The sequence below is a fragment of the Lithobates pipiens genome, unplaced genomic scaffold (assembly GCF_037356315.1).
Source record: "Lithobates pipiens isolate NorthernLeopardFrog02 unplaced genomic scaffold, aLitPip1_a1.2 Scaffold_13, whole genome shotgun sequence".
NCBI lineage: Eukaryota > Metazoa > Chordata > Amphibia > Anura > Ranidae > Lithobates > Lithobates pipiens.
Genome location: NW_027507718.1, coordinates 387,134,250 through 387,152,712, shown reverse-complemented (window position 1 = coordinate 387,152,712; position 18,463 = coordinate 387,134,250). Strand labels below are relative to the sequence as shown.

The following is an 18,463-nucleotide window of genomic DNA, read 5'->3' as shown; positions in this document are numbered from 1 at the left end:
GTCACGGAGCTCAATTGTTTGGTAGCCGCTGTAACAAAGTCTCGCCTCCTGTGGTTGATGGCACATTGGTCCAATGCCCTGAAATTGTATCAGTGTGACGTGTATTATAGGAGGCAGGCCTTTGTTACTATGACTGCACTGCCCGGGCAATTCAAATACAGCTCTGTGACTAAGGATGAGCTCAGGCGTGTTTGCATGGTCCACGTGCAGAGCCCGCCAGGAAGTTGGCGCTGCGCTAATCACAGACAGTGAGACATTGCACTAATGTGCGACTGCAGAGATCGGGCAATGTCTCACTGATTAGCGCAGCGCTGCCCCGACTTCCTGGCGGGCTCTGCACGGGGACAATGCGAACACGCCTGAGCTCATCCCTATCTGTGACACAGCGGGAGATCACCACTCTGTATGATCCAAGCACTAGTGAGGCTGCATTGATCTCTTGTATCATGTCTGCAGTCTCTGACCATCTCCTGTATTATGTCAGAGGTGCACCGAATGAAAATGTCGCTAATACTATTAGCAATGTGTTTAAGAGATTGCAGACATGATACAAGAGATGGTCAGAGACTGCATTTTTATTGAGCTTTTCTTGCACTAAAGGTGTCAATAATGGCCAACAATAAATTGATATTAATTCAAATTGATGATATCAATTAAAAAGTCAAATAAAAAAAAATCCAATTTTATATATAAATATTTAGAAGGTCTACGTTTACTGTGCCCTAACAAGCTCAGGCTTGGAAGTGGTGAAGCTAGTGACAGCCAGGCAACCAGCTTTTTCAGAGGAGTCAGTTTTCTTTGCACAGGTTTCGAGCAAGTATAACAAATTGATAGACCTGTAAATGTTTTCAATATTAGAAAATACATACTTAGTATTTTGAATCGCTACTGAATATATTCTACTGTGTGTTTTTTGTTTTTTTGTGCATGTTGTACAAAGCCATTGCATGGTTACATTTTTGTTCATTTCTTGAATGCTTTCCCCCTCCCACTCTGCTCCTCCCACAGGTTTAGAGCACTAATAATGCAGGCACACGAGATCTTCAGGAGTCTTCGGATCCCGGAGCTGCGAGATGTTCACCAATATGTACGCACTCTTCCCACCAACACCTTGATGGGGCTTTGGTGCATTTGCTGCTTTAACCACTTACTGGTACGCTACAAGACCAAAAGCCCTGAAGCCCCCCTGTGACTTAGCCATGCAGTCAGTGGAAGTGAAGGTAAGTCTTTGCTATCTTTTATAATAATCATGTGCATCACTTGTCCAGACTCCTAGCGCAGCCTGGGGAGAACTGGTTTTGGAGGAATTTAATTCTACAAGCCATACCATACCTGGAATTCCCATCTTCCTGGCTCCTTTCTTTAACCTGTAAATCTATTTAGGGGTTGCATGTTCTGTAGGAAGAGGTAACAAACATTTTATTATATGTAATTGTATAGCGCTGACAATTTACACATCACTTTACATGTTTATTGTCATTTCCCTGCTGTGTCTGACTTCAAGGAGCTTACAGTAAATGGGCAGAAGTGGTTACATTTACTTAAACAAGGATTTCTACTGCTTAAACTGTGATATGTTGTGTAATAATTCTAATTTAAAATTAGAATTATTACACACCACCTTTTTAAAGCCACCTTTTAAACTAAACTACCTTTTTAATAAAGTATACTAGTTAGCATTTTTTGCTATTCTAGATTTGAGGACACTCAATGGACACACTTTACTTTTTATTGGAGCAATGGTACCAAATGAACCCTGTATCTCTAGTAGAATAACATGCAACTGTATAATGCTGGAGGAACTAAACCACCAAGTCCTAAATACATAAATCATTGTTATGTAAAAACTGGTTAAGGAAGTGGTGGTGTTGTAACCAATCGGGTACTAGCTTCTGTTTTTTTCGGAAATCAGTTTTTTGTTTGCTGTGACTTGGTCTTCCTATATTTCTGTAAATAAAGCCTTTTGGAGGTATATATTGATTGGTGTATACATAGGTGATCGTATTGTCTAAATGACTTGGTATGTTTTGCCTATCATTGATTGGATGTTTCCCTTCTACCTGATTTTATTAAAACTAAACTAAAAACTGGACTTGCTAGACACAGGCAACCAGATTGCCCTTTTTTAAACCTTTTTCACAGTACAAGATGGTAGAATAAAAGGACATTTTTAAACCATTTAAGCTGGTATGGTTTAGAGAGTTAATTAGTATAAGTATAATTGGGGTCATCGGTTCAAATCCCACCCACGACACGACCTGCCTGGAGTCTGCAGGTTCTCCCTGTGTCTGCGTGGGTTTCCTCCGGCACTCCAAGGACATGCTGGTTGGTTAATATCTAAATTGGCCCTAGTATGTGCATGAATGCGAGTTAGGGACCATAGATTGTAAGCTCCTTGAAGGCAGGGAATTGTGTTAATGTACAATATATATGTAAAGAGCTATGTAAATTGACAGCACTATAGAAGTACCTGTAATAAATATAAATAAAACCATACAAGCAAAAGTGCTAACTGTGTAGTGCCCCAAACTTCAGTAAATTCTGATTGGTCACTATGGATTTCTGTACATTGCACTTATTATTATTCTGCCTTGCACATAGATGTACCTCTTCAAAAAGTAAAACTAATACTGAGCTAGACATACATAGGCAGTTTTTAGGGTGCTGTTATTATTCCAAAGAATAAATCAGTCCTTTAAAAAAATAAAGTTTACATTTAAAATAACAAACATGTTATACTTACCTGCTCTGTGTAATGGTTTTGCACAGAGCAGCCAAGATCCTTCTCTTCTCGGGTCCCCCGCCACCACTCCTGTCCCCTCCCTCCTGCCAAGTGCCCCCAGAGCAAGCACGTAGATTGCTCTGGGTGCACGCCTCTGTGTGTCCACTCACCCCCTCCGTCTCCTTACTGGCTCACTGGCTGTGATTGACAGCAGCAGCCAATAGCTTCCAGTGCTGCCAAAAGCCAATCAGAAGTGGAAGTCCCCAGAGAGTCAAGTTTCTTGTGGACATTGTGAGAGGGGGCTCAGATAAGTTTTTGGGGGGATGGGGGGCTGCTGGACCTTGTGCCTTTACAACCACTTTCGGTACATCCCTCCCTTAGTCCTTTTATGCAAAACTCTCTATAACCTACTGATCTCACAAGTGTACTGTGGACTGTAGATATCATGCTGTTATTCACTTTAAAAAGGCAGAATTTAATTGCAGAAGAGACATTCATCCTCTCTAATGCAAAAAAATTCACTTACCTTCCTGCTCTCAGCTGTCACCCCGTATGTAAACTGTGCAGCTCAGGTTACATTGGACGGCCAGATTTGTGTGCCAGAATGAGGGCCTCCTGCACACATGCAAGAATGACATTCTGTACTGGTCAATAAAAATGTCCGAAACCCAGCAAACCGAAGATGCTGGCAAGGGATGGAACTGTTGGAGAAAAGGTAAATACCGTATTTAAAATAACCTAATATGAAAGTAAAAGAAACTGCTTTAACAAGGAAATTTGAATATTGTATGTTTTTACAAAAGACCAGTGCACTGATGGCTGACAAGGGAGGGGAAAGAGACACAAACTCTGCTTTGCAGGCATTTTCAGTCATTGCTCTCCCTTGCGCTGGCATTATAATTTATTGCTCTCCCCCCTTGGGCAGACTTTTTTTTTTTTTTTTTTCACTCGTCTTTTAAACGATTTGTACCTGCCGGTTACAAGCTCTGTCATTCTCGCGTTAGATTCCTGTCAGCCTCAACTCCCATGAACAGTGGGGGGCGTTACCATGGTTACGCTCTGACGGCCGCGAGAGTTAGACTGTGGCTTCTGTGTGCAGTGCAGGAGGGTGTCTGCCGGAGGTCAGAGTGTCCTGGCACTCCCTGTCTCTGGTGTCTGCTCACCTGAGATCGCACACCCCCAATGCTCTATGCAGTATATACTATGTTGTTTTTCATCTATATCAGTGTATAACATGATATTTTTACACTTTATACGTGTTATACGCCAATAAATACACCTCCACCTTTAAAAAAAAAAGTTTACTCTTCTTTCTCTATGGTTGCCTGGTGGGACCATTAGTCTCCAGTTTATGCCCACTTCTATTTAGAACTACAACTTTTTATGTGAAGCTATTCCTAGTACAGACATTCAGGGGAACACAGAGCCAAGGCCCGTACCTCCTTGTCCTCCTACACAATGACCCCCTGGGTTGGCATGGCTGTGTGTCCCCCTCAGGAATAAGCCATACATGGGTAGTTCTAGACCGGAGCATGCCCCAACTTGGAGACTCTAGCGCAACTCCATGGGTTCCAGCAGGAACAGAGGGCACATGTACACCTAAAGTTGGCCAATGTAGCTGGCTCATGGTTGGAGAAAGAATTTTTAAAAAGAATATCAAGAGCATGTATGACACCTGAGGAGGAGTATAAGAAGGGATGTCACATGTGACCATAATGCTTTGAAAGTGCATTGTCTTAAAATTGTAAATTCTTACAAGCTACGTATATTCAAGATTGCTTTTTTTGACCTTGTCAAAGACATTGCACAATTGATGTACTACCTATCCTGTTCTTCAAGTTCAGTGGCCTTTTGTAAGCTATTCTGCCTACAACTGACAAGTCACCTGATGTCTAGAGGCTGTTTGCACAGTGGAATCTTCCCATTCTTGTAGACTGTTTGAGTGTTGAGCTGGGCGGGGCCTGAGAACAATTAAACTTTACATCTTGTGAAGGGTTGATGTTATGTGTGCTGGCACAATTGACAGGAGAAGGGAAAAGCACTCTTCCTCAGCTTGGTCTTTTTCCTCCATTTTGGTTCATTGTTTATCCTTATTTACATAGGAAGTGTCATGAGAGAAACCTGAAGGCTTCCAAATATGACCTTTTTTTGTTCTAGAAATGTTGTTGCCTGACTGTCATCCCTTTCGGGGTCCCTCACTGTCACTCCTAGCTCAAGTGCCCCCATAAAAAGCTGCTTTCTATGGGGGCATCTGTGTGGGTGCGCTTCCGACCTGCCCCGCCTGCATCTGTTGACACAGACAGGTTGGCTCAGCCCTGACCCGCTCCCTTTGTCACAGAATTTGACGTGAATCTGTCCTGAGCTGGTAGTCGCTGCTCTCATGCGCAGTGCTAGATTGAAATCTGGCCTAGGTGTGTAATGGGGGAGGGCGGTCTTATGTCAAAGAAGTTTTTTTTTTTTTTTTTTTTTTTAGCACCTTAAGGCCCCTTTCACATATGAGGACCATTCAGGCCTGCCTGTCAGTCTTTTTAGGTGGACTTGAATGGACGCTTCATACAGTTCTATGGAGCAACAGATGCCAGCGATGGCATGTCCGCTAACCTCCACTCCGATCCGCTAAATTTAGACAGATGGAAACCCTATTTTCCCATCAGTCTGGATCAGATGAAAACTGACAGGCGGATCCATTTTAATTAGATTCCCCCATAGCGGAGAGTGGAAATCTGATGGGTCCGTCTCTCCACAGGGAGCAGAGATGGACCTGTTATCCGCCCGGCTCAGCGGGTATCAACGGAGCAATCCCCACCGAGCAAACGGAGTCCGCCAAAAACGCACATTTGTGAAAGAGCCCTAATACATAGAATGCACTCAAATTTTTTAAATGGTTCTAAAGGGTGAAGGGTGTGGGGGTTTTTTTTTTTTTTGTTTTTTTTTTTCTCCTTCATGCATGGGAATGCAGGCCGCACCTACCCTCCCCGAATACCAAAACTTATCTAGCCTATTTAAATAATACTCAACACACTTATTGGCAAAGAATTGGCCGCTGCACATTTATTGGTATATTCAAATCAATAAATAAATAATAACCATATTCTGATAATTTTATTGCATCATAAAATTCTTATATTTCAAACGATCAACTTCAAAACAGCTCAGTCTTAAAGGACTCGAGCATACATAAATCTTTTAACCAAACGTCCCCCCTACATCACGTAGGGTGACAGACCACATAAACGTGCTTAGCGACAAGGGAAGGGGGGGTGGGAAGCTTGTTGCACCTTCACTGCTTGGCTGGGAACAGGTGTGAGTGCACCTGTGAAAGATTCCTATATATAATAAGCCCCTTTCCAGAACATTCCCCATGGGTCACATGACCATTTGGGATATCACCAATAGCCTTGCAACCCTTAACCCCGCCCCCAGCCCAATTTGCCATTCTCTTAAAGGGACATTAACCCAAATACATTAACCTGTATATAGCCCTAAATATTTACACTATTGCTTCTATTCTCTTATTAATAAAGGGAGGGGCGACCGCATTCCCATGCTGTCGGGCTCAAAGCCTTAAGCCCTCCTATTTCATGGGAATGCAGGCCGCACCTACCCTCCCCGAATACCAAAACTTATCTAGCCTATTTAAATAATACTCAACACACTTATTGGCAAAGAATTGGCCGCTGCACATTTATTGGTATATTCAAATCAATAAATAAATAATAACCATATTCTGATAATTTTATTGCATCATAAAATTCTTATATTTCAAACGATCAACTTCAAAACAGCTCAGTCTTAAAGGACTCGAGCATACATAAATCTTTTAACCAAAGTCCCCACATGCCGGGTTTGAGAATTTCAAGCCCGGCCTACCCCACAACCGCGGCCAATTCAATGCAGTTTTTCAATCCTACATTAAATATATCTAAACCTATATCGGACAGGTGAACTCCATCTGCTCTATATAATCCAGGGAAACCACCCTCTATATTAATGTGTCTATATGAGAAACCTCCAATGCGCATAATTAATAACCATATTCAGATAATTTTATTGCCTCATAAAATTCTTATATTGCAAACGATCAACTTCAAAACAGCTCAGTCTTAAAGGACTCGAGCATACATAAATCTTTTAACCAAATGCGCAGCATAAATTTTTCCATAAACCTGTTCAATCTCTTCCTAATTTTCTTCAAAATTTTTTAAATGTACTTCTTGGAGCCATACTTGCCGAGGGATTATCTCCGAAAAGATAATTCTGGTATTCGGAAAAGATAACTTAACCTTAATTAGCTCACGTCTAAAAAAACTACATGAGGTCCAGAGTTCTAACTTTCCCCACATCATTTCCCCCTAGGTGTACTGAATGAATGAATGAATGAAATACTTGTATAGCGCACAATGCAAACTGAATCGCCTCTAGGCGCTGTTTGAGAATAGCCAATCTTGCATGACCAGCCAGGGTTCTCAAACCACCCAGAAAACCATTTAGGGTTATTGGGTCCAGTACAGCAATGCCTGGAAGATAATGTGAAGTTATAGGTGCTCCTTGTATACATCAAGATTTAATATTTTTTTGACCAGAGTACTGTTAATGCATCTGGAACTGGCCATGACTCAATCAATCTAGAGACATAAAAATAAATAAATAAATAAATTAGCCCATTTAAGACCTCTAATTACTTTCCAGAAAATTCTGGAAATTCATGAAATTTCTCCAGGATCCATAGACAAATTGGACATATAGTAGCGCTTCTTGGCTCTTTTATTAGCCCAGTATACAAAAGAGTGGCTCAGGATCCAAACATATCTTCTATTACCTAGAATTTAAAGAAAAAGAGCAGATCTGACATAAATCTGAAAACGTTGAGATTCCCATCTCCCCAACCGTTTGATTATTGCATCATCCCATCCCATCCTATCAGCTTCCATAGCTGCCCCGATCCTGAAAGAATGAGACGTAAATTTAAATTGATGCAAATTCAATTTTCTCAAGCAAGCCTTTAATATGTAATTGAATTGATACTGAGTAAGAGGGGACCCATCAGCATCTACCAAAAAATAAATAAATAAATTCCCCTCTCCTATTGGCCTAACTGCCAGGTAACCATTTATGACTCTAACTGGACATATATCCTCATCTCCACATCGACTTAAAGGTACCCAACTGCCTTTTCCTAACCTATCTGTTTTTTGACACAGGGATGAACAATTTGACTGAGACAATCACATTCTTTTTTAGTAAACCCACCATTACTTTTTTGTTTTTTGGCAGCAACTCAGATATTCTGAGAGCCCCAGAAAGGCTAGTACAAATGCAGTATTAAATAATATAGCCGTAATTTTTTAATTTAAAATATTTTTAATTTGAAGAAAAAAGATAAACCCGCCATGATTTTGGAAATGTGACTCAAATTGTAAATCCTTTTCCATAGCAAAATTATACCATCCATTCCATGCGGTTGAGTACTCAACTCATGTATTTTCTGCCACAGAGTGTCTTATCGCATTTGTAAGAACCTCTAAATTAGGCTCCACAGCTTTTCTGGACACACATTACCTTCCTTGTCCGCATTCTGCAGGAGTTGGTGAAACCGGTATACCTGAAATCGAGATAATGCATCCGCAATTTGATTCTCCTTCCCTGGGACGTGCCTGGCCTTTAACCAAATATTAAATTTAAGACAAAGAAACACTAAGAATCTTAGTAATTTGACCACTTGTGTAGATTTGGCTGACAAACAAATTCACAGCATATATGACCCCTTTATTATCCAAATTGATCAGGATTCTTTTATTTGCAAATTGCTCACCCCACATTTCTATCGCAACCACTAAAGGGAAAAGCTCCCACACTACTATGCTTTTGGTGACTTTATTCGTCTCCCAACTCACAGGCCACTTACCACAGCACCAGTGAGTCTTCCAAATAGCTGCGAATCCATATGAGCCTGCAGCATCTGTATATAGCTCAAGGCCGGATGAGGACACAAATTGTTCCTGAAAAAATGATCTGCCATTGTATATATCAAAGGATTTAAACCAAACTGACAGGTCCTCCTTGAGGTCAACTGTCAATCTGATGTGGGAAAATGGTGATTTCATTCCTGACATGGCCAAGTACAAGAGCCACGAGAAGATTCTACCAACTGCCATAATCCTTGTCGCGAATGCCAGAAGGCCTAATAAAGATTGGAGTACTTTTAATAACACTTTTTTTCACCTAATCAACACTGAAATTAAAGATTTTAGATTCAGGTAACTGAAATATCAGATTAACAGTGTCAATCTTGACACCTAGGAATGCTATAATTGAGGAAGGAAAAACTGTTTTCTTGCTAGCTAGTGGGATACTGAAATGATGCGCTACCGCACTAAACAGATGTAACATAAAATAACAGACAGGAAATTGCGCTGGACCAATGAATAAAAAGTTGTCCAGGTAATGTAATATACCTTGGTAGCCAGATTGAAAAGCCACAATCCATTGGAGAAAGGTTGCAAATTTTGCAAAATATGCACAAGATATGGCACATCCCATAGGGAGGCACATATCAAAGTAGTATTTGCCCTAAAAATACATACCCAAGGAGTTGAAAGCTACTGCCAATTGGTAGCAGCCTGAAGGCCGCCTTTATGTCTGCTTTCGCAAGCAACGCACCTTTCCCAAACTTCCTAATTTGCTGAATAGCCTCTTCAAATGTGCAATATGATACTGATGACATGCCAGCATCTATTTCATCATTTAACAAGCTACTTTTTGGGAATGATAAATGGTGGATTAGGCAAAAGGTATTTGGCTCTCTTTTTTTGGGTATGATGCCTAACGGCGATATGCTAAACGGTAAGAAAGGAGGGGAATCAAATGGACCTGCTATCCTACCTTCCTTAATTAACTTCTCTTTAACACTGTGTGCGTAAGTATCCACTGACTTTACATTTTTAACTGGCTCACACCCTTCACCCTGAAATACTGGTAAAGGGAAACCTTTGGAGAAACCTTCAATTAGGAACTTGGCTGTCTCCTGGTCTGGATATATGTCCAACCATTGCTGCATACTTGCTAGTTTCACTGGGGTGTGAGCTTTTTGCATAAATATCCCTCTGGGAGCTTTGAATATTGGAATTCCTTTTTGAAACACCTGATCAAAGGGTGGGGCCCAGAACTCATCATATTGAAACCATTCTAAACCCACAAAACTTTATACGCTTCTAGCACATGCTCCATGTGTTGAAACAGCTCGCTGCAATACTCCAGGTGCTTTTCACCTAGCACACTGGAGTATATTGCAAATGACTGACACCAATTATTAAAAGACCTCGCCACAGGTCTTCTCCTATCACCCTCATCTTTCTCATCTGATTTTTTTTTTTTTTTTTTTTTTTTTTTTTGACAAATTCCTTTTTTTTTTTTTTTTTTTTTTTAAGCGACAGAATATGTACGAATTGACCTTTCCATATTTTTTCCTTAGTCTGAGGAGTAAGGTGGTAACCTAATGGCGAGATCTCACATGGTAATGTCTCTTTAAAGCACACTTCTGGTACCGATGCGCTAGATATATTAATCTCAGCTGGTAATAGATATTGTGAATTAACATTAGCTGACTGTTATTAACATTACCTATATTGCTTAAGCTGACAGAATGTCTATTTTGATTAGACCATACATTACAATAATTACTAGTTTAAATTGCAGGTGTATTCATAGTGTCAGCTAATCTGTTAATGGATTCCATAATGCTATTAAGTGTGTGCTAACTTACCTATACTGCCAGGGAGCGCTGGAGCATTTGTTATATCTGAAGCAGCATAATGCTGCTCTCTGTTGCCTCCAGTGGCCATCTGCGGGATGTCTGTGATACTCACACTGCTTGCAGCCGCATGCTGTGGTAATAATACTGCGCAGGGTTTGTCTCTCCTCACAACCGCAGACACTGCCTCTGTCCTCTGTATAGCTGACGCTCCTCTAGCCCACCCAGCACTGCCTCTGGGCGGCGATGGGGACCGGACCCTCCTCTATTTCTTTTCTCTCAAGCTGACCTGATGCTGCATAGTGGCTGCTGGTTTTTCCAGCCATGCTGTGCTGCTGTCTTCTCTGTCCTGTGACACCAGCAGCTGCGGAGACGGTTTATGGCAGCGGGTCCGGCGGTTTTGAATGTCATTAACAGCTGTTCTACCTCTGACTACAGGGGAATACCACAGGATACTGTACTGAATTTACCTCAGCCAAAGCCCTTTGCTCATTATCATTCTCTGCCGAAGCCAGTCATTTTCTAAGTCCTTCTTCTCCACCTTTATCCCCAGCTTTCTCCAACACTTGCCTCATTAAGGTTTTCATAGCCATGAATGAAGTACTTCAGGAGCCTGTTTTCACCTTCACTGAGCTTGTTGCAAAGCTTGTTGCACCTTCACTGCTTGGCTGGGAACAGGTGTGAGTGCACCTGTGAAAGATTCCTATATATAATAAGCCCCTTTCCAGAACATTCCCCATGGGTCACATGACCATTTGGGATATCACCAATAGCCTTGCAACCCTTAACCCCGCCCCCAGCCCAATTTGCCATTCTCTTAAAGGGACATTAACCCAAATACATTAACCTGTATATAGCCCTAAATATTTACACTATTGCTTCTATTCTCTTATTAATAAAGGGAGGGGCGACCGCATTCCCATGCTGTCGGGCTCAAAGCCTTAAGCCCTCCTATTTCATTCTATGTACAGTGAAGGGGAAAGTATTTGCTCCCCTGGTGATTTTGTATGTTTGCCCACTGACAAAAATGATCAGTCCATAATTTTAATGGTAGGTTTATTGTGAAAGACCATAACAAAAATATCCAGAAAAACACATTTCAAATAAGTTCTAAATTGATTTTCATTTTAATGAGTGAAAACATTATTTGATCCCTTATCAGTTTGCAAGGTTTCTGGCTCCCAGGTGTCTTTTATATACAGGTAACGAGCTGAGATTAGGAGCACTCCGAATCTCAGCTTGTTGTATGAAAGACATTTGTCCCCAGAAGCAATCAATCCGATTTCAATCTATACCATGGCCAAGACAGAGCTGTCAAAGGATGCCAGGGACATGAATTGTAGACCTACACAAGGCTGGAATGGGCTAAAAGACCATCGCCAAGCAGCTTTGTGAGGGTGTAAAGACGGGTAGAGAATGATAGGGCTGTGTTTCTCCAAGTTCGTTGCATCACTGGACCTCAATGCCTGCAAAATAATGTGTTGCTCATATCTGCCTAAATCCTGGGCTGATTTTGTACGAGATTTGGCTGACATTTCATGTGTGGTTTGGATCTCATGCACTGCAAAATTTTTTTCCCACGACTAGACGCCCTGTTTCTGAGGTGTCTTAGGGTTACAGAAGGACATCTCTAGAGATTTCACTTCCTACACGTGTCCTTTTTAAACAATGTCATGACAAACAATGGCTGAAAACTTTGAATCAAGTTAGTTCTTTCTACTTGTCAAGCATGTAAACCTAGTGGTACCTTCATAATCCACTCGGCTCTTTTAAATGCACTGCTTCCTCTCAACAAAATGTGTGCGTTAACCAGAGGTCATTCTGACCTAGATGTCAGACCAAATTTAGTTGCTTCAATGTGCATTGCACAACTCCAATACTTTGCTCATTTTTATTATAAGATGACAAATGAATAAAAATATGAAAGAAGTAATTGGATCAATCCTTTTTATTTTTTACACACTAATGCTATGTGGCTTTGTATCTTTCTCAGTGTTTAGCCTAGGCTCACACTAGTGTTGCCACATAGTCATGCATTTTTCAGTGTGGTTTTGTAGAGCGGTTTTGCACATTCATAGGTGTGTGTTTTTTTAATTTTTATAAAAAAAAAATTATATTTTTTTTTTATGTGTTTTCAAGTGTTCTTAATAATAATAAAATACAATATAAATATATAATATATATATATTATAATTTTTTTTTTTTTTTTTGCACTCCTATTAGTCTGTGGGGCCAAAAACATACTATGCTGCACCAAAAGAAGCACATTTAAAAAACAAAACAAAAAAACACTGTTGCATTGATTTGAACGGGCACCAGAGAATACTGGGATTTCCATTGTGCATTGTAGAGAAGAGAAATGCAGGAGGAATCACACTAGTGTGAACTGGGCCTTAGGCAGGCAATGGATTATGGCATTTTCTTTCCTTCCACTATGGGTGGAAGGAAAGAAAATTGCTTGATTTGCTCTGACTGGATGGGGGAGGGGGTGGAATTCCTCCCGCATCGCTATTGTTCGGCTGGCTCGTAGCCTTCCCTGCTGACAGAACACAATGATTAGTGTTGCTGGATATAGCCGGTGGTAATATTCATTCCAATAAAACCCCAGCAGGTTGGTTGTATACAAGTCAATCGATCTACTTCAGTACAACCAGGGTGCCCATAGATGGATTAAAATTCAGCCAGACCCTGGCAAACTGGCTGAATTTGGGTCCATGTATGGCCAGCTTTAGTGAGTGCACCGAAAGGTGCCGTGACATCTCTAGACTGTAAACAAGACATTCACTGATAACGTGGTTGGCAGCCGTACTGATCAGTCCCCATTGTTGAAGACTTGTGACTGTCGGTGACAATATGGTTACATAACTTGGAGTGTGCTCAGGTGCATGTGTACCCTCCCTTTTTTTTTTACTTTTCAGACGATTTTTATATAGAGCAGCAACACGTTCCTGTCGAAGGAATCACAGAAATGTTATTGTGAGTTCTGTTACTGATGGCCTCATAGCACCTTTTTTTTATGCTTATGGTACGATAGGCAAAATGAAGTAATAACTGGATCTGCCTTAGATCTCACACTGAGAGAGACATGAGAACTATCTTCACATTGATCTGTTATCCTGAATATTTGCAGTGGTTTCTGTGAACGTTGGGAAAGGAAAGGGTTGATTGGTATTTTAAAGCCAAAACTAGTTTTGCAATGTTTACTACTTGCTCTTCCCAACCAGTAAGCGCAGTAAGATCGTGATCAGGTGATTCTTCTGGCAGCATATCGGTGATATTGAAGGAAAGGACACCAGGCCATTGTGTAATCAGTTTATACTTGAAGATTATGTAAACTCTTCAGTGAAGAGCATTGGGCAGAGACTGTGGAAACCCGTGTGACCATTGCTTTCTCTTCACTGTACAATTTGCCCACACTTAAATCTTCATTTACCCATGGTGTGCGTTACTTCAAATCCTATTAAGGGAATTTAAAACTTTGGGCTTTGAGCTGAATCATTTTAATCTCTTTAGAAGAAAATTAAGGAGGTTTAATATTGCAAACCTTTGCCAAAGTCCATGGATTTTTCTGCCTTGGTTAATAACACACTAATGTCCTCACAGCATTCCTCTATGCTACCATGCATACAGTTATAAAGCTAAGCGTGTAAATCATTTACTACTACTGTTTAGTCCCAGTTATGCCACTGGTAACTTGCTAACCCTAAAGGTTTGTTTTTAAAAAAAAAAGTCATACTTGCCTCCGCTGGGCAGCTCGTTTTTGCACAGTGGCACCCCAAACCTCGTCTTCTGGGGTTCCTCGGAGGCTCTCTCGGCTCCTGCATGCATCAGATAAACCCCTCCCCCCCCAGGAGAAGCGCTCACCAGAGTCCAGCATTCAGCATCCATAGATGCGAATGCAGGACTCTTCCCCCCCCCCCCCCATAGGATGCATTAAGGTGACAAAAAAAACGAAACCTTCACAACCCCTTTTTTTTTTTTTTACTATTTATTTATTTATATTATTATTATTATTATTATTATTATTATATTTTTTTTTTTTTTGGGCTACTGCCAGACCAGTGTGATGTTTTCTGGAACTGCAAGTCAAGATAAAGTGTAATGAATGTGTTGTAAACCACTTTAAACAAACTGGTCCCTACACAACCACCCCCTCCGCATGCTTACTTTGACACAAAAAAGAGAGCTAGCAGTGATCTGTCACTGCGGACAGAGAATCCATCGTAACGCTGTCTTCTTTCTGGGTTTTCGGCTTCCAGACGCTTTCATGGTCAAGCCGCAATAACGTCACTATCGTGGCACAGCTCTCTCAATTTACAGTATGCCATCAGTGAAGTCACCAGCTGCTACACGTGTAAATATATCTCCTACATCGTGCGCGTTTTAGGAGATATTTACTGTACCTACAGGTAATCCTCATTATAGGCTTACCTGTAGGTAAAAGATGAAGAGTTTACAACTGCTTTAAAGCCATACCTAAAACCTACCCTGTTGCACAACCACCCCTGTATTCCTGTATCTTGAAGTGGAATCAGTTTATAGTAAAAACTGAGCAGAAAGGCTCTTAATTGGAGAAGAAACATAATGTATTTTCTGCAATAAAATAAACCTACCCGCCTGCTCAGTGCTTTATGTAGAATGTACACTGAACTGTGCATGCACAGCTCAGTTTGCCTTCCGGCACAGTGCCTGTGTACCGAGTGACTACACTCCTGCACATACACAGGAGTTACGTTATCCTACACCAATAAAGATGGCCGAAGACCAGCACCTGGAAGAACCTTTTTAAGAAGATGTTGGCAATTGACCTCATGGGCATTGGACTATTGAAGGTGAGTGTCGCAGAATTTTTGCTTTTAAGCTCCAAATGTTATAAAAGTTGTAGAATACTTTAGGAGCCAACATTTACAAGGAGCCAGGGGTTGCTAAAATGTAATCGCGGGCACTCACTCTGCACCCTCCCCGGCATGTTACGTGTCAAGATGTTTGCATGCAGCAAACTCAATTGACTCCCAGTCTGACTACTGCTGTATAATGGTTGATATATGTGGGATCTTACAGAATTGTCCTTAACCACTAAAGACTAGACCACTTTTTTTGCGATTTGGCACTGCGTCGCTTTAACTGACAATTGCGCGGTCATGCGACGTGACTCCCAAACAAAATTGAGGTCGTTACCCCCCCCCCCCACACACACAAATAAAGCTTTCTTTTGGTGGTATTTGATCACCCCTGCGGTTTTTATTTTTTGTGCTATAAACAAAAAGAGCGACAATTTTGAAAACGCATTATTTTTTTACTTTTTGTTATAATATCCTCCAAAAATATCTAAAAAAAAAAAAAACATTTTTTCCCCCTCAGTTTAGGCCAATACGTATTCTTCTACATATTTTTGGTAAAAAAAAAAAAACGCAATATGCGATTGGTTTGTGCAAAAGTTATAGCGTTACATAGGGGATATTAATATAAATTATATATATATATATATATAATTTTATTTTTTTGTGGCTGCGACATTATGGAGGACACATCGGACATTTTTGGGGCCATTGTCATTTATACAGCAATCACTGCTATATAAATGCAGTGGTTCCTGAGTAAATGACACTGGCAGTGAAGGGGTTAACCAGTGGGCGGCAGTTTAGGGGTGTGTTACTAACTGTTGGGGGCTGGGCTTTCATTTAATGAACACTGATCTCTGCTCCAATCACATGGAGCAGAGATCAGCATCACTAGTAGTTGCTAGGCAGAACGGGGAGATGCTGTTTACAACGGCATCTCTCCGTTCAGCTGCCCTGTCAGACGATCGTGGATACGCCCGCGGCGATCGAGTCCACGGGACCCGCAACCAGACTCGCAGGGGGTCCCGACCAGCACGGCGTAATTAAATATTGGACATACTTGTACGCCAATATGCCTGCCTGTGCCATTCTGTTGACGTACATCAGTGTGCGCTGGTCGGGAACCGGTTAAAGTAATGTATTGATTATTTCAGTACTGCATTAATCAATGCGCAAGTTTTATATCTGCTTGTAGTCCAGCTTTAATCATTAGCCTAGGTTTAGATGAAATTTTAAGATCAGCATAGTCTATCAGTTGCCATGTCTGGCTATCCACTGGCTGTGAACTAAAGCCTACGTGGATTGAAATTCGTCCAGTTCAGTTCAGCAAGGACTGGCTGAGATTCAATCCATCTATGAGCAGGCTGATTGTAGGCAAGTCGATCCGTCAATTGAATTGGGTACAAGTCTGTGTCTTTTTATTTTTATTGTACATGAGATTACTGCTGGCAGCTAGCAGTATTGTGTTCTGTGGCTCCAGAAGGCTCTTCCTCCGTCCCCAGCCATCGGCAGAACACAATAGTACTTTAGGAGGCATTCCCAGTCAGTGTTAATTGGGGAATCGAGCAATTTGTTTTCCTTTCATCGAATAGGCTGCTTAAAGGGGTTGTAAAGTCAGCTTTTTTTATCGTAATGCATGCTATGCATTAAAAACCTTCTGCGTGTAGCAGCCTCCCCAACACTTACCTGAGACCTCCCTTCTCTCTATCCAGTGAGGTTGTAGGATCATCTCAGCTGTCCAGGACTCCATTGGCTCCTGCTGCTGTCAGCCAATGAGAAGAGAAAGGTGGTAGGGCCGGGCTGCAGCTCCATGTCTGAATGGATATACAGAGTTGTGACTCAGCTCGGGTGCCCCCATAGCAAGCTGCTTGCTGTGGGGGGCACTCGTCAGGGGGAAGTGGCCAGGAGAGCAGAATAGGAGGATCTGGGCTGCTCTGTGCAAATCTACTGCAACAGAGGAGGTAAGTATAACATGTTTTTTTTTTTTTTACACACAAAAAAAACAAGACTTTGCTTTCTTAAAGGGTGGAGGGAGTGAACTCCTTGATAAGTTATTACAATCTTCCCAGTTGATCTTATCCCCAGAGCTAAAGTGAAGTCAGTTCACGTGCCTGATATTTTCTAGAGCTGGCAATACACTAGTATACTTTTGTTCAAACTTTTCATTTAAAATTCTGAAAAATAATTTTGCTTGTCCAAGCTTGCCATAATGAAGGCGGCAAATTTTTTTGTTTGAAAGCCCTTTTTTACTTGTACGATGCCAGATCGTATGACTTTTTTATTTAATCGGTACAGTCTGCGTCTGATTTAGTCTGTCATACGAGAATTTTCATACTTTAGTAACCTCTTCATTTTTAAACTAGAGACTAGCATGCAAAAAAAAACTATCATTTGTCCAATAATCTCATCCTGTGTACTAGGTTTTAAATGGGATTAAAAATAAAATAAAAATAAAAAACCAATATGCGCTCTATTCTATTTTATTTCTGGGATCTCACTATGGGTCTAAATAATATCCACCTATATGTTATCACTGCGATTGCCAGGTTGTCCTTTGCTGGTAGTTCATGATGATGGCAAAAAATGTACAGCAATTTTCAGAAAATATATCTTTACTATTTTGGGCTGGTTTTCCTTTGATGATAATAATAAAGTCGTTATGCATTACTTTTTACCAACAAAGTAAGGCCCATATTTATCTTGAAACAAAATGCAGTATAATTCACTTGGATACATTTTAAGGAGGAAGTTGCAATATGTACAGTTTTACTAACACATGCCAAAGTTGCAAAACTGGGCTCGAGAGTTGATTTGTATTATCTTTGTCATGAAGGGGTTAAAGAAAAAAGATATACTTGAGGCTGGGGGGGGGGGGGGGGGCGGGGGGAAGCTTAGCGGATTGGGCATCCCTTTGTTGCATTCTCTGAGGTAGGTGAGAAAATTGGACTGTGGAGGAGAGGCCGAGAGATCTGGGACCTCTAACAGGACAAACGGCCTTACCATAAGATCAGACGGTGAGAATTCCTCTCTGGGAAGACTGGAGGATGGGGGTGTGTCAGAAAAAGCAAGAGGTCTGAGGACAACACAGATTGGGAAAGTGATTGGGACCAATCAGGACCGCTGGGGAGATGCTGCACACTTCCATCCCCA

The 18,463-nt window shown here is 41.2% G+C and overlaps 1 protein-coding gene across 1 annotated transcript in view; it reads left to right on the top strand.

The window, feature by feature from the left end:
- Window positions 1-1,008: 1,008 nt before the first annotated feature.
- The window catches only part of ACSL1 (acyl-CoA synthetase long chain family member 1), a 108,118-nt gene continuing 90,663 nt past the window's right edge, over window positions 1,009-18,463 (top strand). The window contains 2 exon segments of the mRNA XM_077477306.1: window positions 1,009-1,117; window positions 1,119-1,220. Of these exon segments, the coding sequence (XP_077333432.1) occupies window positions 1,025-1,117; window positions 1,119-1,220 (195 nt within the window). The 5' untranslated portion in view covers window positions 1,009-1,024.